A 22222-nucleotide genomic window follows, 5' to 3' on the forward strand; every position below is an offset into this window, starting at 1 on the left:
CCCGTTAATTATTTTCCAAAAGCATTTTTAACACATCTCCGAGTAGTACCTCAATAACTTCCTGTAGACGCCCACTTAGAAACCACTTCCCATCAAACACATACAATAAAACCGTTTATCACACAGGCACCAAAAATCAAATACAGTGACTATAATTACAGTAATTATCAGGCAAAGGGTGCAATATCGGCATAAGTGCCAGTGAAAGAAATAATTACAGAGTGCAGGAGCCATCTAAGAGCTACCGAGGCAAACTAATTAGAGAGGATGTAAAAACACTACGTGACAGGTGGGCTCTGGGAGTAAGGTGGCAGGTGACCGTGGTGCTCCTCTGTCGTGGAAGCTGCCTCCTCTTGTCAGTACACTGCCCAGACGGTGCCTGTCCAACAGCAGTCAGAGTCCAAGCCCCAAGAGAATGAGGCTGCCTGACCCCCGGTCCTAGAAATGCTAGTACCAGAACCGCAGCCCTTTGGAAAGCCTAGATCCAGCAACAGTCTCCTTAGCTAAACATAGGGATAGAACATCCTTACTCCTGATTAAAGCACCCAAGCCCGTTGCATGTGACGGCCCTTGCAACTTCTAACACATAGACAGATGTCTTTCGACGATGTGAGAACTTCGCCCAAACTCTCAACAACATCAACGTGCTACAAATCTCGCCCTCTTGCCGGTCAGTAATACAGAGGGATTTCCCCTTTGTGTCAGGTACCCAAGGATTAAAACGTAGAATGTTCTGGGAAGACGGGTGCTTTGGAAAGGTTAAAGATAGTTAGTTACAGTGCTCGGGGGATCTGGTGAGCCCCTCTGAGGAATGAACACTTCCAGTACGGACGCGTGAGATACAAGAGGTGCAAACCCCACGTCTCACCTCCTCCGTGTGAGGGATGCTAGAGGAGGCAGTGTGAAACAAAGGCAGTTAGAGCAGCAGTGACCAGTCTGGGAAGCCCTGAGGAGAAGGTCACAGAGAAGGGCTGTCCTAGGTCCTCACTGCCTTCATGCACCACTGTAGAGGTTACAGGCCCACCCAACCCAGGCCAGAGCCCCGCCTGCCAGGCATCTGAGTAAAGCGCCTGGTATTGAGGGGACTTCCGTGAGGGACAAGAACTTCAGAAAGATGTAGATCACCACTCTATTGGTGACTCCTGAAGGAGCAACAGGGGCATGGAGCACAATGAGTCTCTCCTGCCTTCTCCTGAGGTCCCTGTCAAAGCTGCAGGAGAAAAACTCCCCAGCCCTTCAGTGGTTGCTAAACCTTCCCCAAAGGCAGCTCCAGGAGATAGGAAAGACCTTATCTCACCTAAATGGGAGGCCCTGCCTGCCCAAGTCCCTGATAGTGCCCTTAAATTAAATCCAGCCATCCTGAGCCTGGCCTCCTCTCGCCCCTCAGAAGCTGCAAAGATAGGCACACGCTATCTCTCCAGCTAACCAGAGCTCTGTTAGCAATGCACTCAGAGAAACACATCTCCCGTCAGCTGTACCCTTCCAGTCTAAGACGTTTATTTCCTCCTTTGGGGGAAGCAATTGAGAGTTTCTTTAAACAGATGTAGGGGGTGGGACATGTCTCCACTTTATCTTTTATCACGGTGTCTTCTGTGTGGTACAGCCTGCCTACTGGGCTTCCTTTGGTGACCACTGAAGGATTTCTCTGTTAGCGTCTTTTGTTTCTAGAGCCTGAGGGCTGAGGGACCCACAGGCCGTGTTTCATCTGTTTGTCCCTTGGTACACATCAGGATTTTATCAAAGTGTGTAATACATTAGAGAAGAACATGTCATGTGGTTTGTGAGTTTTCGTTTTTTTCTCATCTTCATTTAAAGGGCTTATTTGGGAGTTCATATCCTAAGGTTTAGTGTGTGTGTGTGTGTGGAGGGGGGTGTGGATGTGGTGTGTGTTGTTTCTTTCCTGGTATCCTAATCTCAGAGAGTTCCTACCTGTCATTATTCATAATTTATGGCTATTGGTTAACTATTTGACCTCCCAGATCAATTATCTCTTCCCTCTGAATGTCTTTGAGCCCATTGATTTGTCCATCTGCCTCAGACCTGTGGCCTTGAACATGAAATATCTTTCCATAAAGATATCAATCTTACCTTCCAATCGTAAAGAACAAATCTCCTTCGTTTCGGCTGCCCCTAAACAATGCTGGATCCGATAGCCACTCCATAAACTGTCCCTTCTGCTATTCAAAAATAAATATACTTATCTGCCTGGAAACAGAGACTTTTCCTCCACTCTCTTTTTCTTTCCCTCTATTTGAGACCAGTTACTAAGTACGAAGATAATTAAGGTAGGCTGTGTCTAGCCACCCTTCTCCTTAGGAGGTTTTAATTAAAATACCATAATTGAACATTGCAGGAATGAGATTATTAGGTTTATTTAGCCATTTCCAAAATTATCATGCCTCTGGTATTTAAATCACATTCATTTATATTCTCATCGTAATTGCCAGAGTTCCGTTGTCACTGAAGTCTGTTGTTGGCTTTTGAAAGGCCAGAGGCCAGTTGGGAAGCTTAATTTGAATACTGGAATTAATTTATTTCAACACACTCACAAGGCCATTGGATATTTTTACTCTGCACTCTACTGGGTGAGATATATATATATATATATATATATATATATATATATATATATATATTCATCAGAAAGAAAAAACCCAAGTATGTTCTCCCCTTTCTAGCGTAGCTTACCCAAGTCCATGTCTCAGCCCTGCCTCCTACCTCCAGCTTCCCGTGCATTTTCAGTTCTACGGCAATAAAGAGCAGCATTTAAGGTGAGGTTATTTTTTTCCCCAGAAGAGACAGAAAAGCATTCCATTCGGTCAGATGTTGTTCCATAGCTCTGCCATCTTCCGTAGTTTCTTCAGCCTTCACAGCCTTCAGACTCATCAGTGTAATGGGGCCAAAATAGGCAGAGTCCGGATCACAGCTGGATCCAGTGAGGATCAAGCGGTCTCCTATATTCAGGGCACCAAGTACAGCATGGGTTTCATTGTGTGGGTGCTGGCTGCTGCTGTGAGAAGGGTGTCCATTCTTGACATCTCCGTGGGTCCACCTGAGACCAAAGTCAGTGACGTTTGGTTCGTCATCTGGGCAGACAAGCCCAGGACTGGCAATTTTAGACCCTCCTATTTTGCCAGTTAGGAGAAGAGGAAAGATGAGGAGACGCCTGAACAGGGCCAGCTTCTAGTCACAGATCACACATTCTTCTCTCTGGACACTAGGAGAGGAGGACCTGCATGGTGAGCCCAGGAGGGATCGCTAAGGTACTACTGTGCCACAGCCACAGCCACAGCAGCCTTCGTGAGGAAAGGTTCATCCAGGGACCATTCCTTCCCATCCTCCTCTAGTCTGGGAAACCCTGATCTAACCTAGGACAGCCCTTCTCTGTGACCTTCTTCTCAAGGTCTCCCAGACTGGTCACTGCTGTCTTAATTGCCTTATTCCACACTGCGTCCTCTCCTCTCCCAACCCTTATCAGAATCTCATAAATCTACCACACAGAGGAGGTGATTGGCACCCAGGAGCATCTCCCCACTCCGGGAAGCTGGCCAGGGTGTGACAGTTCCCCTAGCTCTGGCTCATGCATTTACCCCTTGATGTAGACAGCCTGGTCTGATAGTTTGCCTTGGGGAAAGACATCTACACTTCAAAAGCCCTGGCATCTGAGGCCAGCTATTCCCAGGCTTCCTCTTATTGATGAGGGTCATAGGTCAGGGTCTCTCTGTATTGGATCCTCTTCCTGCTTTGCAGGAAGGAGTCAGAATAAAACACACCTGGAGGGGTCCCATCCCTACAGCAGCCATTCTGCTAAGGGTCAGGTGACTTGGCAGCTCCAATGAGGACCTCAGAATTTAATGGAAGCCAATGCTTCCGTTGTCCCATGCGCTGCTCTGCTGTGCCTCAAGACACCAGGCCATAGCCGCCAGTAGCAAGCAGGCCTTGCCAGCACTGAACTGCAGAAGCGGGGACATCAAGAACAGGTCCCATCTTCCAGGGCCACTCAATCTCCTATTCAATACGTGACCCCAGGACACTCAGAACTCAGGGAGCCTTTCCCTGGGGGCGCCTACCTTGGGAACATCCCCCCACCTCTTCCAGGCTCCTAAGCCAATTCATTCATCGTTACTCTCTGGATTGTGCTTTATTAAATTCGTCCTGTGCTGAGGCCTGTTTTAAGCAGTGAGACTACAACAATAAGACCAAACAAGAAAAAAAAAAAAAAAAAAAAAAGGTCAATCGCCTTATAGAATTTACATCCTCAGTCTGCCCAGAGACGGCAAAGGGGTGGGACTTCCTCCATCACTTACAGACCTGGAGGACTTTAGGGGACTTGTCCTGGTTCTTCAGTCATTCATCAGAGGGAAGTGCTTGCCAAGGGAGGGAATCTGTCTTTCAATCATTTTGAAACCTAGAGTGGTTAAACAAGGAGTAATGGCCTCGCCACCGTAGGGTGGTGACTGCCTGGAGAGCTGCCAGCCCAGGGTGCTGACAGGGGCTATAATTACTGTTGTTTTCTCTGTGTAATTAAAGGTGTTGTTAGTGGCCTGGTTAAGGTATCTTTTTCCCAGTCTCTCTCTCTCTCTCTCTCTCTCTCTCTCTCTCTCTCTCTCTCTCTCTCTCTCTCTCTCTTTTTCTTTTGGCCTTGACAACATTCCTTGAAATGTAGTGAATACCACTACCTGACTAAGAGCCACCTAGGGAGGTTCCCAGGGGACTGCGATCTGAGTCCTGGTTTAGAATTAATCCATTTCAATAAAGAAGTCAGGGGGTCACCTTTGTAAACTGCTATGTCACAGACTCCTATTGCCAGCAGGAGCCCTTGAATTTGATGCTCACCTGACCCCTGGCTTTTCTGAAGCATTCTATACAAGCAGTGTTTTACCTGATCAAAAGAGGGGCCATCTTCAGATCCTTCTGCCCAAATGGGTGGACTTGCCTGGCTCAGACCAGCATCTCCCACTCCGAGAAGCTGGCCAGGGTGTGACAGTTCCCCTGGCTCGGTCACATGCATTTACCCCTTGATGTAGACAGCCTGGTCTGATAGTTTACCTTGGGGAAAGTCATCTACACTTCAAAAAGCCCTGGCATCTGAGGCCAGCTATTCCCAGGCTTCCTCTTATTGATGAGGGTCCTAGGTCAGGGTTCCTCTGTACCAGATCCTCTGCATGCTTTGCAGGAATGAGTCAGAATAAAACGTACCTGGAGGGGTCCCGTCCCTACAGCAGCCATTCTGCTAAGGGTCAGGTGGCTTGGCAGCTCCAATGAGGACCTCAGAACTCATGCCTTCCCAACTCCTCATCTCCTAAGATGGGAACAGAAAAGCTCAGAGGCTCTGAACCCAGCCTCCTCCAGGCTAGCTCTCTGTTACACCACTTTCTCAGGATAGAAAGGCTGCCTTTCAACTTGCAGTAAAGCCAGAGTACCTCCTCTCTAAGAGCAGATTTGAGTTTGAGGATTAGTGTAAGTCACCAGCTGTCTGACATGTTCCATGGTACCTTTTGGGTCCTCTAGTGTGTTGGTGGTGTCTCCGAAGTCCTTACTGTCTACACCCTTTGTCAAGCATCTAGGTTAAGATGCTGTCTTTAAGTGTTTTTTTTTTGTTTTTTGTTTTTTGTTTTTGTTGTTTTTTTTTTTTTTTTGTACGTTTATATGAGGCAAAGGGCCGTAAGACAGGTAGGTCGGCATTTTCTGGGAAGAACAACATTGTAGATGAAGTATTAGGCACCCTTTGGCTTCAACAGAGAAGAGGCCATGGTTACTGCTGGATGTGAGGTGTGAAATTCTCTTACTTAGAACCTTAAAGTCTAGACGAGGACTTGCCCCAGGCAACAGCTGGTCACCTCATCCGAGCACTGTAACAAGACTCACTCGGGATTCAATTTCTCCAGTGAACGCTGGCCAGACTGAAAGTCATTTTCCCCTGCAGAGTTTTTCCATCTTACCCCGTTAATCTGTATCCAAAGCTGAGGCCCAAGGGGGGAGTGTTTTAGCAGTGAGGGACCTGTGAAGTCCATCCGAACCCGACCGTAGCCTTTAGTGTGTGTCCTTTGGATTCTGAGAGCTTGGGGGAGGGGGAAGAGATAGGGAAAGGCACTGAGATGACAGCTGCAGGCTGCATCCACAGGCTGAGGACCCAGGATGCTGCTGGACTCGGTCCACATGTGTCAAACAAACCCAGTGTCTGAGCATCTTACCTCACTGGGAGGTAGCAATCAAAGCATTGCCAGTGTCTTTAAAGCATTTCAACGTGTTTCTTGTACTTAGGGTTTGATAAGACCACCAAAGGGAGTCGTGGGGGTTCTTGGGGGTTCTTTAGATCCTGAATTGAATTGGAAGCAAAATCTATATATGTTTGGTCTTCAAAATAAACTCCTGAGATGCCATTTGCTTTGGCTTTTGATCACATTTAAATGAACACTGATTCTCAGCTCAAAGGAAATGATTCCAAAATAGATGGTGACTTCCTCGCCTCTTATCTAGTAAGTTTAATTTGGCTCTTCCGTGGCCCAGTTGGATGTGGCCTGGTGTCACTTCTGGTCATTGTACACCATTGTATGTTTAGCCTCCTGCTTGGTTGTAACAGCCAGCAACTCTTTTGCCCCAGAATAGAGGTCAGCATCCCATCACCAAAAATTCTGAAGTGCTGGGCACGAAGAGAAAGTGGTCTTTGTGTGTGTCCTTTGGATTCTGACCACGTAGTTCTGTGTGTGGTGCATGCTGGGAACTCCTCTTTCTGTAAAAGATGCAGCGTGGTGGGATAGTGAAGCGGGTGAGATGGCCCACAAGCAGTGGGGTCAAGGCCGGAAGCTCTCTCATGCCTCCCTGAAGAGGGAGATGCCGGTCGATGGTAGTTCACCAGATTGCCTGACGCCCGAGCTGCATCCTTAGGAAGCAGATCAGGAAGCTCGACCCCAGGAATCTCCTACCATGGACATGAGTTGACTGTTATGTTCTGACTCCACAGGTCCCCACTCAGAGGCTCCAGCCTGCAATGCCAACTCCCTCTCCTGCCCTTCTGCCTGCTCATGCAGTAATAACATTGTAGACTGCCGTGGGAAGGGACTGACTGAGATCCCTGCCAACCTGCCGGAGGGCATCGTGGAAATGTAAGTGCTCATGTGCCTTTCCTCAGCCCCTAGTTAGCTAGCCCCTCCGACTCAGCGAGTCTCTCGGTGGACAATCAGTATCTTGGGCTGTTAAGTGAGGCCATTACAGATACGAACTTCTTCTCTAGACTCCTGGGTTTTCTCCAGTCTAGTTATCAAGAGCATGGATGGGCTCAAGAATAGTCAGCAAGCTGCGGCCTATTGGAAATCCACGTACCATCTACGTTACAAATCAAGTTTTATTGGTCCACATGCATCCCCGTTTGTTGATACTGTCTTTGGCTGGTTCCTCGGGGCAGGATGGAGCAGTTATGATCGAGGACCATATGGCATACACAACCTCAAATGTATTCTGCCTGGTCCTCCTCAGAGAGCTGCCAGTCCCTGTACTGGGGTCAGACCATGTCCATATCCTGGACCTCCTGCACACCTTCTGTTTGGCATTTGTAAACTAGTTCTCTGTATTGACATTGGCCTTCTCACTAACACCTGATCATTGGAATGTTACATTTCAGCAGATCGTAGTGAAAACCAAATGAAATGCCGTATGTGAGACACTGGAGCCTCAATTCAGAGGCAAGGACTTTTTCAGTGGGGGTGGGAGCAGAGAAGCAGAAATGCTGGGCTGGTTTCATAGCTCTTTATCATTTCATATGGGAATTGCATCCTTTAGATCTTCAGGTAAAGAGACAGGATTGTGTCTGTCCTGGCATGAGTACAGATGTGTTCACGTGGCTTAGCCTTGTCCATCTTCCCTGGTGAATTAGAAAATGGCCATTGTCCAGTTCTAGGACAAGTAGAGTATCAGTGAGCGTTGACCTCGTCAGCTCCTAGAAGCTCATGGTTGCTTTCATCTCCTATCTTTACCATTATTGCTTGACGGAGGCTTCTAGCGGAACCAACATGGGATGGAATCCCTTAACATGGAAATTGTAGATTCCCTTGCCTCTTGGCTATACCATCTCCTCCTCCCGCTCTGTCTCCGCCTCAGCCTCCCGTGTTCATAGGCTTCTGTTCTCAAGCCATTCTCACACATGGTCACGTGTGTTTGCGCGGGGGTTTGTCTGTGCTTGAAGAGATAGACAAGCTGTCTGCTTCCGTGCCCTATAGATTCTAGAGAGGTCAAATAATGAAATAATTCAAATGATGTGTTTAAAGGTAGATGGTAGGTGGGGGAAAGTGGAGCAAGGAAAGGAGTTGAAGCAAGGGCAAAAAAGAATCAAAGTGACTGTGAGTAAGATTGTTAGAGGTGGAGATAAGTACACTGTGCAAAGGCCCTAAGGTGCAAGTGTGTGGTATACCAGGAGGCCATTGTGACTGAAGCACAGAAAGCAAGAGGGAGGTAGCAGGAGCTAAGGGGAAGTGGGGCCTCACCATGGGCAGTTTAAGGACTTTGGTTCCTCTCTGGTTGGGATGAGAAGAAGCACGTGGCTCACGAAAGTGGAGTCCTGGCTTGTTCCTCTTTTCTCTGCCTCACCAGCTCATTTCGGATTCTCTGACAGCCTCAGAGGGCGCAGGCCTGTCTGCACCACTCAATGCAGGCAGTGGCTAGCGAGTAGGGAAGGCTCTCTGCTATCCATGCCCTGTGAGGCCACCCACCCCACCCCAGCCCAGTCTGTCTCCCTCTTTTCCAGCTTCCTATCTGGTCCCCAAGAGTGGACCTCACAGGTCAGCTCATCTCTCCAAGTTCAAAATGGCAGATGCCTACATTAAAAGTGAACCCTGTATAGGCCCAGGTGATTGGACTCTTGCCTGGACATTGACTATTAACACAGACGTTGACAGACTAGGATGTTAATATGAGACGGTTCCTGAGTTTTTTAACCATTAAAAGTTAAAGGTATCATGTCAAGAGCAATGGGATAGTTTTCTGCTTGAGCAAAACGGTCGTTGTGAAGCAGCCTCCAGACTTCCTCCTTACTATTGTTACCAAAAATGCTATTCTATCTTTACAAAATGGTGACTGCTGCAGATAGAATATAGCTGCATGTTATACAATATATGCATGTACACTGTATAGATTGTCTTCTCTGTAAGGACCTAGCCTACAGTATCAGAAAGTCCAGCAATGGACAACCTTGGCAAGGACTTTCCAAAGATAAGCAACAACCACAGAGTGGTTATGATGACATGCTCAGCAGTCCCCCATGCTACCTACCTCTGGCCTTGCCTTGTAGCCACTGGCAAGTAACTTTTCTGAGTCTTGCTTCTCCCTCTTGAGAACTACAGAGGCCGATAGTACTTCCTCCGAGGCATGAGTGGCAAGACGCTTAGCCTTGAATCCAACACAGAGGATATACTGTCAACAATAACCATTATTTCTCACCCATAGCTGCTGCGTTATTACCACCGCCTTTATTCTTAGTGGCAACAAGAGTTAGAAAACATGTCCTAGGAGGCACCTACTAAACAGGGCCCGCCACAAAGACGGTCAGTTCTTTAAGAGTAACGGTCAAGAGAATCGATTGCAGAGGCTAGCTGCGCACATGGTGTGACTTGAACTTGAGAGGAGCTCATCTTCATGCAAATATATGCAGACATGGTAATAAGGTTGCCCCTGCTTATTGGGCACCCACCGTCTACCAGATGGATCACACAGGACTTCTCTCACTGAGCTGGCTTCGTTCTCCTCTGTGATGAGACGAAGCTGAGAGAGAGAGAGAGAGAGAGAGAGAGAGAGAGAGAGAGAGAGAGAGAGAGAGAGATTAAAGCAAATGAATTAAGTCCCTGTGGTTCAGGGCGGTAGATGGAATGGTGATGTGTCAGAGAGAGCCTGAGGTGGTGAACACCAACAGTGCCCGTGCCCGGGCTTGGAGACCTGTTAGCCTAAAGTCTCTGTGGCAGCTAAACCTGTAACGGGGATAGAACACCAGCAGACGCAGGATCTGGGGAGGAAAAAGGAGCAGAGTTGAAACTGTAATGCACCTCAGCAGAAGAGGTGTGTTTGATTTATCAGCCCAGACACATCGGAACTTGGCCTTCTCTTTAATATCAAGGATTCTACCTCTTACCCATGGCCACTATAATCCAGATTTACATCTCCTCATTTAGGAATGCTTGGAGCCAGACTCCCCACTCCCTTCTCTCGGTCTGTAGCCATTGTGGATTCTTTTAAATCATCTTAACCTTGAGAAACAGTCCGTACTCCCGACATTTGGAAGGAGTGCCTATCTCTCATGCAAAGCAACCTGGCAGACTGTCTCAGATTTTTTTTTTTTCAGAGAAGTGTGTACTGGTCTCCTCGCATGCTGGAGCCAATTCCTCTAAAAATAGCTTTCTTCCAGAAAACCCACAGTGAAAGGGTTTGCTGTAGATTTTCCTCGAAACTCAGCTCCCATCAAGGGCACTGTTCACGTAGCTCCCTGGTGTTTCTCTGAACAGGCTCAAGCCTCCAGCCAGGAAGGATTCAGGGAAGAACCAGAGGCCCACACACTTCTGGTCTTGGTCTGCAGACTCCCTTCTGTGCCTTCAAAAGCTCTAGAGAGAGAGCATCATACGAAGAGTACCTTCTGATTCCCAGCCCCGTCCTTTCCACATTTCCTCTGAATCCCTGTGTGAAGTCCTCTAGTGTCTTCTGTTCTTTGGAAGGAATCGTGATTTGATGGGGAAAGGCTAGGCTTCAGTGTGGATCTATAAGTGAACGTTCGGGAGGAACACATAGCCCCAGTATCAACCTCATCGCCAGCTGACACAAGGAGGCGCTGGCTTAGATAGATTTGAAGTTTACCCAGGTTGTATAATTAAAAACAAAATAACCAACCAACAGCCAGAACACTCTAGAAATCAGGCATCCTGGATACTTTAGTGTTACAAGCACCAGATTTCTGAGGCGCTGGCCTGAATGAGGGTGCAGATAGGGTAAGGGACGCAGAGCAAGATGCTGGCAAAATGAAGAAACCGGTCAGGACAGAAGATGGTTCCGAGCCTTGGGATCAACAGACTTGCACTTGAATCCCACCTTTGTCTCTTACTTCGGGCACATTTCTTAATGCCTCCTGTCTGATTCAGGAGTCCCTGGTAAATGCCCGTTATAGTACCTGCCTAGAGGCTTCCCATGAGTATTAAGGGGTGTAATACAGAAGACAGGTTAACACGGTGTTTGGAAGTTACCGAAGGCAGAATGTGAAAAACAAAACCTTATTTACACATGTGACGTGCTAGCATGGTTTAGTGTCAAATTCCTACACTGTTCCTTTTTTTTTTTCCTTAAGATTAAAAAGCGTCCTCTGGGGGCATCTGCACACGTGCATCTCGTAAGAAGAGCGAGGCTGGCGCTGTGCCTGCTCCTCCCTCTGTGGTCCATAGGCAATGCCAGGTGTTCTGCAGACAGCCCATTAGAGATGGCATATGTCAGATTTGCCCACATTCCTCATCTTTGCTGTGGACCGAAAATGTGAATTAAGTGGAGGAGACCATACCTCAGGGCTAAGAGCAAAAGTAAAGAATGGGAGTGCAGGAGCCGAGCCCAGAGTACACCTTGAAAGGGGTTATCTTCAGTCCCAATCCAGGAATAGTCAAGCATCAAGAACTGAGCTTCCGGACTCTGGGTCCTTATGTGTTCTGCAAACAGACGCCTCAGGATAGCTTTGGAAACAAATAAACATGGGGTTTCCTTCCTTCTCCCAGATCTGGGTATCCTAACGAGAGTTCCCAAGTCAAAGTGCTCAGGACACGACTCCGCCCATAAAGTGCCTGCTGCACACGTGAGAGGATCTGAATTTGGATCCTCACAAACCGCATAAAAAGTAGGGTAAGGCTGTGTGTGCCTATATCCCCAGCCTGGGGGAGGAGCCAGACAGACAAATCCTGGAGCTCATTGGCCAGTCAACCTAACGAGCTTCGGGTTCAATGAGGGACCCCGATTCAAAAAATAGAGGTGGGGCTCGATGGAGGAAGATACCCAACATTAACCTTCAAATGCATGTGCACACATAACACGTGCACGTGAGTGTTCAAAAGTTATTGAACTAGGAGTGTGGGGACTAAGAGCAGCGACAATTAAGACACTCTTTAACTGGCAAGGACTGAAAGAATAAAGGTAGTTTCTAAGCCCTGAGATAGGAGAGCCTAGAGTTAAGGAGCCAGAAACCTGGGTCATAGCAGTCTGACTTCTATTCATCGGCTATGGATTCTAAGCAAAACGACTTCCGGAACCACTCCTCTAACACAGTATAACAGCACTGCTTGCTCCATGTCACCGTAGACGGGAAAAGGTGACATTCGAAAGTCCTTGATGTTCATGCTATTGCCATCGCTGTCAGTACCGTCAGCATCTCCACACGGCTGCAGCCTCCCCTTTCTAGGTTGACTTCTAGGCACACCCCCATACCGCATATACCCCTGCATGCTCTCTGCCTTCATGGTGACTTATGGATTGCCAGGCATATATTGTGTTCAGTCACGTATTTGCAAATGACACCTCATTAGGGGAGCACCCGAAGAGCTAGGGCAGATCAGTACAGTGCGCAAACGGCTGAAATCCCCGTCAGATGCTCCCTCCCTTTCTGCTGGTGCAGGAAGATGTTCGGATGTTTGATTTGTGTGTTTGTTTTTATGCTGGCTCTATTAAATCTGTTTGCAGCCTGAAGAATGTTTGCCAGACAAAGCAAGACACATGTGCCAGTTATGAGAACCCCGAAACAGCTGTTGGCTTCAGACGTTCCCTGGACTGTGACAGATTTTGCTAATGCCGAGGCTTCTTTTTGTTCTTTACAACGAAGCAATTTAACTGGGAGGCTTGATCGTTGTCTCCTTGTTCCGAGCTGCAGGACTGGTGATGGGTGCAACCTCCTCAAGGTCCTTGCTCTGTGCGACGATGTGTCCATGTGCGTCCACATGTACGTGTGGGTGTCCTCCTGCTCCCCTGACAGGAGGGCCGTTTTTCCTGACAATGAGCTGGCAAAAAGAGTAAGGAGAATAAATGGTTCGCTAAAACCTAGTGATTGAGAGCCAGGGCTTTGGGACCAGATGAACGTGGATTGAACCCCTGTTTTAGCCTCTCCTAACTGTGGACTAGCGTCTTTTGCCTCTCTGAGCTTCAGTTCTTTCATGTTTAAGGATAGAGCTCAGCGTGGCGGTACACACCATAACCCTACCGTATGAAAGGCTATATAGCAAGATGAACGTAAGTCCTAGTCCTGCCTGGGTTGCGTAAGGAGATCGTGTCACAAAAAAAAGGGGAGAGGTGGGAGGGAGGGAGAGAATGGAGGCAGCAGCAGTAACTTACAGATGCGCCTCACAGATGTGTAAATATTAAGTTTGACATGCCATGAAAGCGCAGAGCCCATTGCCTAACAATCTATATACTTGCTGCGTGTTAATTCTCGATGCTACCCATACCTTTGCCCTTGCTAAGGGAAACGGGCTATTCACAACTACCCCCTCACCAAAGAGTTCTTGCTGCCCCCTGGGCATGCCATGCCTTTGACACTCCATTAAGTGGAAGTCTGAGAAGTACAGATAAAGCCCCCTTCTCAGAGTAAGAACATCTGAGGAGTGCAGGCAGCATGCAAGCCAAGGTCTCTACCAGGCTTGATAGACTAAACTTGGAGTAATTTGTTCTTTTGTTCATGCCACATTTCCTTGCACTCCATATGCACATTATATATGCGGGGGGGGGTGTGCTTCCAGGAACCTCATGAAACTCCTAATCCTCAGATGCTCACATCCATTATATAAAATGATTATAAGCTGTAAACAGCCTCCTGTATACTAAATCCTCTCATAAATGCTCTTACGTATCAACACTGAGTAGTTGTTGGACTCTGTTGTTTGGAAAGAATGGTCAGAGAGTCTATCCGTGTTGAATCAGATGCCTTTTCGTTAATATATTTTAAACACAGTTGGTTGAGTCCGTGAGTGGTGATCCCACAGATCCAGAGAGCTGAAGAATATTCTTTTCCCATCTTTTCGTCTCCGTCTCCGTCTTCCTCCGGCTTTGAGACCCTATCCACTGAGCACGGATATCCATGATGTCACGGGGCCAATGCCTCAGACTTTCCCATGCCTTTCATAGATATGGGCAGGCAGTGTGACCGACAGACAGGAACAGGGTTCATTCATCCCGCCACTGACTAGCTCTGTTCTTTTCGACAAGCTTTTGATCCCTCGAGGTTTCCTTAGCCTTGTTTACAAATGGGCCAGTACAGCTTACCTCATAAGAGTAAGGGTTCGCAGAAATACCACACGTAAACGCCACCAGGCCATTAATAATAATACTCTATAATAATGGTCTTGGTTATTATAGCAGTGAAATTCAATTCCGTGATGGGCCACCTTGAACTCTGTCAACAGAGTCTTGAAGTCCTTGAGGTCTGGCGCCACATCCTGCTCACTGAAGCACTCCTCCCTCAGTGCTTGCCCAAGCGGAGGCTGGCAGATTGTAAACTGCACAGAGAGGTAACACAGCTCATCTCCAATGTTGCTTCACACAGATAGGCTTCAACCTACAGCAAGGAGCCACGGGTTTCTCCTGCGCAAAACCAAAAAGGGTCACTATCCTTGTGGACAATGGTTCTCTCCAAAGGCAGCAAACTATAAACTCCCTTTCCTGAGTGGCAGGTGACTCACGGGATACCTGGAGAGCTTGTGTTGCCCCAGAGATCCACAGAGCTGTTGCCTTGGCTGAGAATTCCCTGCTGAACTCTCTACTCAGTTAGCAAATGTGAATGTCCTTGGAACGGCTGTCAAGGCATCCTCCGCGGGTGGCTGTATCCAGTAGCACATGGTCCCACAGTCCCAGTGGCAAGCTTGGGACCAGCCAGTCAGCCAACCCTGGGCCCCTGTCCAGCCTGTCTGTGACTGCCCTCCCCAACCCCTCCAGCAGGGCACAAAGACATTGCTAACAGACTGTGGCAGTCTCATTTGTAAACCGTGTTCATCCAGCAGCCAAGAATGATCAGCCCTGATGCTCTCTCTTCTCACCCGCCCTTCCTCTTTGGGCTCCCACTCATTCCCCCTCTTCCTTTTGCCTAGAGAGTGATTTGTCTGTGTTATGGGTAGGCCTGACAAACCATTCCACATTAGCAGCCGAGATGTTGTTTGAAATGGGAAAATTGCTGGCAAACTGCTCCATTAGCGGTTCCAGTAACAAATACTCCGTTCCCCCAATGAAGATGAGATCGTGGAGGCACAAATTAATACGACTGTCTCCCCCACTCTGCAGCAGGGATTACTCTTCAAGATGAATGGGTCCTCCCTGCCAGAAGTGTGCATCCACTAGACGTAGCCACTGAGGGAGCCAGTCCCTCCCCTCTCTCCCTCTGGTACCCCACAAGTTCCCTTCCAAGCATTCTCATTCATTCATTTATTCTCTCTCTTTGTCTCTCTCTCTCTCTGTCTCTGTCTCTGTCTCTCTCTCTCTCTCTCTCTCTGTGTGTGTGTGTGTGTGTGTGTGTGTGTGTGTGTGTGTGTGCATTTTCTCAGCTGAGGGTTTGGGAGGCAGCCATGCCAAATGGAGAGTTGATGAAAAGATCTGCACCTTCGGGAGAAGGGAGATGGATGGGGATGAGATGCTAAGTCCTCAGCCTGGGCTCAGGTGTCATTCATCATCTGTAATAGAGTGTCCCACCTGCTGCTCATGCCTGTTTCCCCCTACACCAGTTCTTAGTGGTGGGAAGGCATTTGAGAGATGACATAATAAAACTGGAAAAGCTCACCCAGTCCCCTTGGCCCCTTCTCTCCCCAGTTAAGTTCTGAGCTCTGAGGAGACTGCACCATGTCTTAACTCTTCCCAGATTCCTGAGAGTGGAAGCATTCGAGAAAGTTCATGTAAAGTATGAGGTACACTCTCCAGCAGCGACTCAGGGGTTCAGCCTGGGCCCTGAGACTTCCAGGAACTCAGGGATCCAGTTTGAGGAGTGTCAGACTGAAAGCCTAGAGACGTCGTGGCTGTTTCTCCACAACATTGAAACCGTCGAATGAAGCCAGCTGCTGACAGTTCTGTCCGTTAGCTTGTGGTTGAGAGGTCACCTAAAGAGCGCCATGTTTGGGCAGCAGGGAATCACAGCTGTCCTGTGGTCCATCTCTTTCTTCCTTCTCTTCATGACGTCCCCCTTTTTCTCATCCCTGAGCTCTAGTTGCTTCCTGCGACATTCTCTGAAGAACGGAGCTGTCTTCAAAGGCAGCTGACAGTAGCAAGCGTCAAAGCTCTTCGAAAGTCCTCTTCCCAGCTTTCTCCAGTAGCTCTTGGGCCTTTGGATGATGCTCTGTGGGCCAACAGCTGGACACTGTGGCTATTGCAGTGTTTGTCTTGCCTCATGTAACCAGGACATGTGCCTTGTGCCCCTGTGCTAAGAGACAGCATCCTGTCCCCAAGGCCAGAGAATATAGCATCCCCTCCATGGTCCCTTGTTGATATGTAGTTGACTAATTGACCCTTCTCCGCTCTCTCCTCCAGACGCCTAGAACAGAACTCCATCAAATCCATTCCTGCAGGAGCTTTCATCCAGTACAAAAAACTGAAGCGAATGTGAGTTTCCCTTGGGAAGAATTTATCAGACTGTTTCCAGGGGAGGGTGGTTGGGTAGAGGGCTTTACAGTGTGTAGTCGGCATCTCGCCCAATTGATAGATCACACCCACTGCTCTCAGACAGGTCTAGGCGGGTCTGGGACTTTGAGAAAGCCTTATATACCCATCATAAGGTTTGTGAGCTCCCACAGAAGCTCTGACCAGAGAAAAGGGAAATTATTCTTGGGAGAGAGCACGTGAGTTGCCCCACCCCCACAGCCATGTCGGCCAACTTTAATGTCCTTGGCTTTGATGATATCTATCAACAGTCACACGATAGCGGCTTCACATTCTCCTATACGTCACTAACATCCCTACAACCACGCATACACTCATATAGTTAATACTTAAATGAATGGCTGCCGTATGCCGGTATCGGAATGGAACCATCAGCAAAAATGGAAGTTACCTTCATGGAGGCTCTGCTTCAGTTGGGAGAGCACAGACAATAAGGAAATTAGCATCAGAAATGGATAAGCCATCCTAGGCTACAGTAAGGGCTGATGAAAGGCACGGAATTGGGCATGGTGGCTCACAGCCAATGAGGAGGAGTAATTGAGGGAAGGTTGGGAGTGAGGATTGTTAGGAAGAGAAGGTAAATGCTAGATCACATGAGCACTTGAGACCACAGTAAAGCCTTTCCCTTCTGAGTGACACATGCTAGTCCTGGACGTTATGCCCGACCTACGGACATATGGTTTAAAATCATAGTCACATGAGTTGACCCATGCAGGTCAAACTCGAAAAACCACAGTTACTGATGCCACACCCCCGACTGCATCACTCTGGTGATGCCAGCATGCTATATCTTTCCAACCATGGCAGCCCAAGACTGTACTCCTGCACCATCCCTGCCATGGGGAATCATGTGATCGTATCAGTCACATGATGACCGTGAACCTTCTCTGGGAATTACTCAGCATGAAAGTATTTGAAAGGAGGCAAATCGGATTGGGGAATGACCCCATCACAGAGATTACAATTCTAGAGGGAGATCTCTCTTCTTTTCTCCTTGTTGGGAACCATTAGCCTCACCTGGTACTCAGTCTGCTGTTCTCATCCCCCTGAGACTGAGAGACGTGCACAGACTCCATCCTGTTTTTCCTTGTGTGCCAGGCATGTTCGCTGATTTCTCTGAACCGGGAAAAAGGGGTATGTGTCAGCAGGGTCCCCTGATTCCTTTCCTGTTAAAAAATAAATATGTCCGTGAAACAGTGGCATCAGGAGGCTTACCCCCAAGATCTCGGGAAGCCAACTTCCTGTCTCCCTGGAAAGCCAAAGCAAACAAGGTTTTTCTCTTAGTGTGATTCCAAAAGTGGAAAGCGGAGCATTGAGCCAGCTCAAACCACGGGCTCCTTCCCTCCCCTTGGCAGCATCCTTTCTAGAGGGGCTGCATAAATATAGGCCTTAATATTTAAAATCTCGGGTCATTAATCTCCTGGTGTCTCTGCTTGTCCAGCTCGCTCTCCGTGAACCCCCCACCCCCAATTCATTTTTAAAGCCCGGCTTGATTATGCAGCCAGATAGTAATTTTGGTGAAAAATGACAGGTTCAGTTACTGCCCTCAACCTATAGCTCCTGCATGATTTAAGCTACTGTTCTAATTTTTTTTTTTTTGTGAAGTCCAGGTAATTTAGAGCTTGGCTGTGTTTTACGGTCCCTTTTCCATGCTGTTGGAGTTGCCACGATCGGCACATTCAAAATTCATAAGGCCTTATCAGTCATGGCCTGGAAAGTGAATTTAATTTTTGATCATTTCTGATGCTACCGGTGTTTAGTATGGTGGTGGTGGTGGGGAAATCTGGTTAAAGTTCCTTATTCAATAGAGCTTCAAAAATATAGACTGTTGTTTAACTGTGTGGGCAGTTGAGTCAGATGAGAATTGATTTCAGACCCTAATAATGACTTCCTCCTAGGTGACCATGAATAGTTTATGCTTAATATTTAACAGGAGGAAAGCCCTCCCCTCCTGTGACTGAACCCATCCTCATCGCGCTTTAAACACTAGACTTATCCGTGAATCATTAACTCTACTCCTATCCATCACAATAATCATGTAATGATCATCACAGCACTAAAATAAACACTACCCCAGGGGAAAACGCAGATCAATGGAGAGACAGGTACTGGAGACCGTTTTCCCGGTTTTATAGAGTTAAATTGCTGACAGCTCACACCTGAGGGCAGCTCTGCGCTGTTCTGCTAAAATTGTGCTTTAGGAGTTCTTTGAAGCCAAATATGGTCGAGGCCTATAATCCCAACTCAGGAGGTTGGAGCCTGTGGATGGTGAATTTGAGGCCAGCCTGAAACCGTAGCCAGACCATATCTCAAAGCCAAACAAGTTCCTTTTTTCCGTGTGAATGCACAGGTTGTAAGATTTCCTAGTATCTTTCTCTCCTATTCCATGCCTGCCCCTTATATGGATTGGAATTTTCTCCCTCTGTTCCAGCCTGGGAAAGCCATTTTCTCTTCGTCAGAGCTCCATGGGTCTGAGTGTATCTCAGAGTCCGATACATTTGTAGCATGACCCAGGGACCTCCTGCATGCACGTTTCTTATAGATTTAATAAATATATGAATTTATATTTTTCTGGTGCCCCCAACACCCAGATTAACAAATCAGACTCTGGGGTTTGAGCCCCAGCCAAGACAGACTGGCTGCTCTGTGTCCAGCATAGTGACGTCAGGAACAGCCTTGAGCTAAAATCTGAAGATAGAGTCGTCCACTTCTTACCCAAATGCAGCTTGGGGTCTTTAACCTCCCGGGGTGGTTGTTTCTTCCTGCAGACTGACTTTCTATAAGTCCCACTCAGGCTTACTTATACATCACGTACATTACTTTCCTTAAGGACAGAGGGGGTTCGTCCTGGTTCCCAGTTTGCAAGGATACAGGTACTGGAGAGACAGCTCAGCAGTTAGGAGCACTGGCTTCTCTTGCAAAGGACCTGGATTAGATTCCCAGCACCCTTGTGACCAGGAACCATCTGCAACTACAGTTGCAGGGAATCTGACGCCCTCTTCTGGCCTCTGCACATACGTGGTGCATAGATAGATATGCAAGCAAAGCACCCACACACATTTTGTTTTTGTTTGTTTTGTAAAAAGAAAAACTGAAAGGGATGTAGCCCATCATGGTGGGGAAGACTTGGGGGTAGGGCTATAGTATGGCCATTTAAGTCAGTAGTCATGAAGCAAGGAGCAATGAATGCCCCGCCCCTTGGACGTTAACCCTCTCCTGATAGGCCTTCACAGACTCAACTGGAGGTGTGTCCAAATCCAGTCAGGTTGACCATGGAGATTAACCACCACATACATGAATCTAAATTTCCACCTCAGAGAAGCAGTTAAGACAGGATGACTCTCTGAGGGCCAGGGTGGAGATGGGATGCTGGGGCTGGCGACGTCGGCCCAGCGGTACAGCATCTCAGCTGGGCAAGAGGAAGACGCTCAAAAAGATGTGTCCTGTACCATGGCGGCTGTAGTTATTGACAGTGTATCGTCTACTTGGACATTTCTGAGGGAAGCTTTGAAGTGTCCTCACGAGTCATAATAGATGACTTCCTCGGTTTTGCATGTGACAGGTAGCTTGGTTTAGCCATTCCGCAGTGAGCACATATTCCAAATACATAAATGTATACAATAAAAATTAGTGGGGGGCGGGGGAACCCAAGTGATTCACCCACAGCGTCTACCTGCCAAACTATCACTTTTCGGTTCCCATCATCCATCACTTCCAAACCAGAAGACACCTCACCTCATGTTATCACCCAAAGAGGGTTGAGCCCCAAAACTCTAATTGTGAACTAAAACTCCAATCTCTCCCCCACACAGCCAAGACTGAGATCTTTCCCAGTGGCTGAGGGACTTCCCATCTGCTAGAGGTCTGATTACCATGCATGAGTAGACATCCCACAAGGAGAAAAAGTCAGAATGGGCCTCCGTTCTAATGTGAGCAGACCCTGTGTATTACCTTGAAATGCTTTGCTAGGGAGACGCCCTGAGGGTGAACAAGATTAGGATAATCCAGGGTATCTGCTTGTTAAGACCCTTACACAAAAACGGAACGCTCAAGAAAAGCCCAGTGTAAGCTGACGAGTTCGCCAGCGCAATCTGGATTTGTTTGAGGTGATCTCGTCAGCTAAAGGGATAAACCAGACAGCTGTGCAGAAGGAGCCTTAACCTGGGGAATGGCTTTCAACGTCCAGGATCTGGAAACAGGAGAGAAGGAAGCATGGCCTTTTCCTAGGCTGTTAGGCATAGGAGGGAGGGAGGGAAGACAAAGCTATTCATTTTGTGAGATTTAAGAGGCTGGGCAGCTGGGTGTCTGGCCACCCGGAGGTCATCGGTTACCAGTCTCCTCAGATGCTCTTTCTTCTCAGTGTCCACTTGTCTCCACCTTGTTGGCCTGTGAAGACCTCGGTCCTCCTTCTCCCACACAAAAGCAAGGACCCATTGATTTATTTGGTTGAGCGAAAGAAACTGGAGAGGTTTCTTGCCGCAGGAAATTGGTGCATCTCCCCTGCCAGTGACAGGAGCCCAAAGGCCAGCCCTGAGCTAATAACTCTGAGGAAAAGCAATCCCCGGCCACAAAGGCCATCAGCAGGAACCTGTGGCCCAGCTTTCCCTGGGATGCTGAAAGTCTACAGCAGAGGGCTCCCTGCACCTGCGAGACCAGGCTAGCTATTGCACGAGATCAAGCTAAGCCACTGCCTGACCTTCAAGGCCAGGCTAGCCACTGCACCTGCCCCTTTGAGGCCAGGCTAGCCATCAGGTGCCCTGTGTTTGGAAGATCCTTCTAACACACAGTAGCCCTCTTAAACTCTGGATGTGTCATCTCAACGGGCTTGTTCCCAAACGAGGAGCATTCCCAGCTAGTGACAAGTCCACATCTCAAAGGCATTCTCTGATAGTCTTGTGATTTGTTTGTATCATAAGAAGCATTATCCTTGCTCAGAGACTCCTGCAGGTAGGGGATGAGGAATGACCGGGGAACTGAAATGTCACGGGTCTTAAAGGATGACAGTCACTACTGGGGTATATGACCAGATAGGGATGCATAAAGAAACCTGGCGTGGCCTTGGGTTGGGCGGGGCCCATGCTGCTTTGTCCCCTCTGTTAAATACCTGATAATGGCATCCAAGACCAAGCCGTGTGTGTGTGTGTGTGTGTGTGTGTGTGTGTGTGTGTGTGTGTGTGTGTGTATTGCTGCTGTTTGTTTTTTTGTTTGCTTTGGGGGAGGTTGGTTGGAGCTTGGTCTGGTTTTGTTAGTTTTGTTTTGTTGAAACAGGGTGTCTATATAGCCCAGGCTGGCCTCCAGCTTCCTATCCTCCTGCCTCAGCCTCCAAAGTGCTGGGATCGCAGGGCATCAGCATTCCCAGAATGCACAGCTTCTGGATATGCGTTTACACCTAACCAGCAGGGACTGACATGCTCATACACCTCTGCGCCAGGCAAGACTTAGAAGGGCATTTCTTGATCTTGCCCAGGAAGATATACAAAGACAGTGTATAGTCCCCCAGGGCAGTGCAGTAGGAGAGGTGTTCTTTAAGCACTGCACCCTCTGTGCTGTAAATAGATAAAACTGCTTGATTGATCAGTTGATCTGTACC

The 22222-nt window shown here is 48.0% G+C and overlaps 1 protein-coding gene across 1 annotated transcript in view; it reads left to right on the forward strand.

Moving 5' to 3' along the window:
• Positions 1–22222, forward strand: part of Slit3 (slit guidance ligand 3) — a 584776-nt gene that overhangs the window by 452981 nt on the left and 109573 nt on the right. Inside the window, 2 exon segments of the mRNA NM_031321.1 lie at positions 6965–7106; positions 16504–16575. Of these exon segments, the coding sequence (NP_112611.1) occupies positions 6965–7106; positions 16504–16575 (214 nt within the window).

Source organism: Rattus norvegicus, chromosome 10, assembly GCF_036323735.1.
Source record: "Rattus norvegicus strain BN/NHsdMcwi chromosome 10, GRCr8, whole genome shotgun sequence".
Taxonomy (NCBI): domain Eukaryota; kingdom Metazoa; phylum Chordata; class Mammalia; order Rodentia; family Muridae; genus Rattus; species Rattus norvegicus.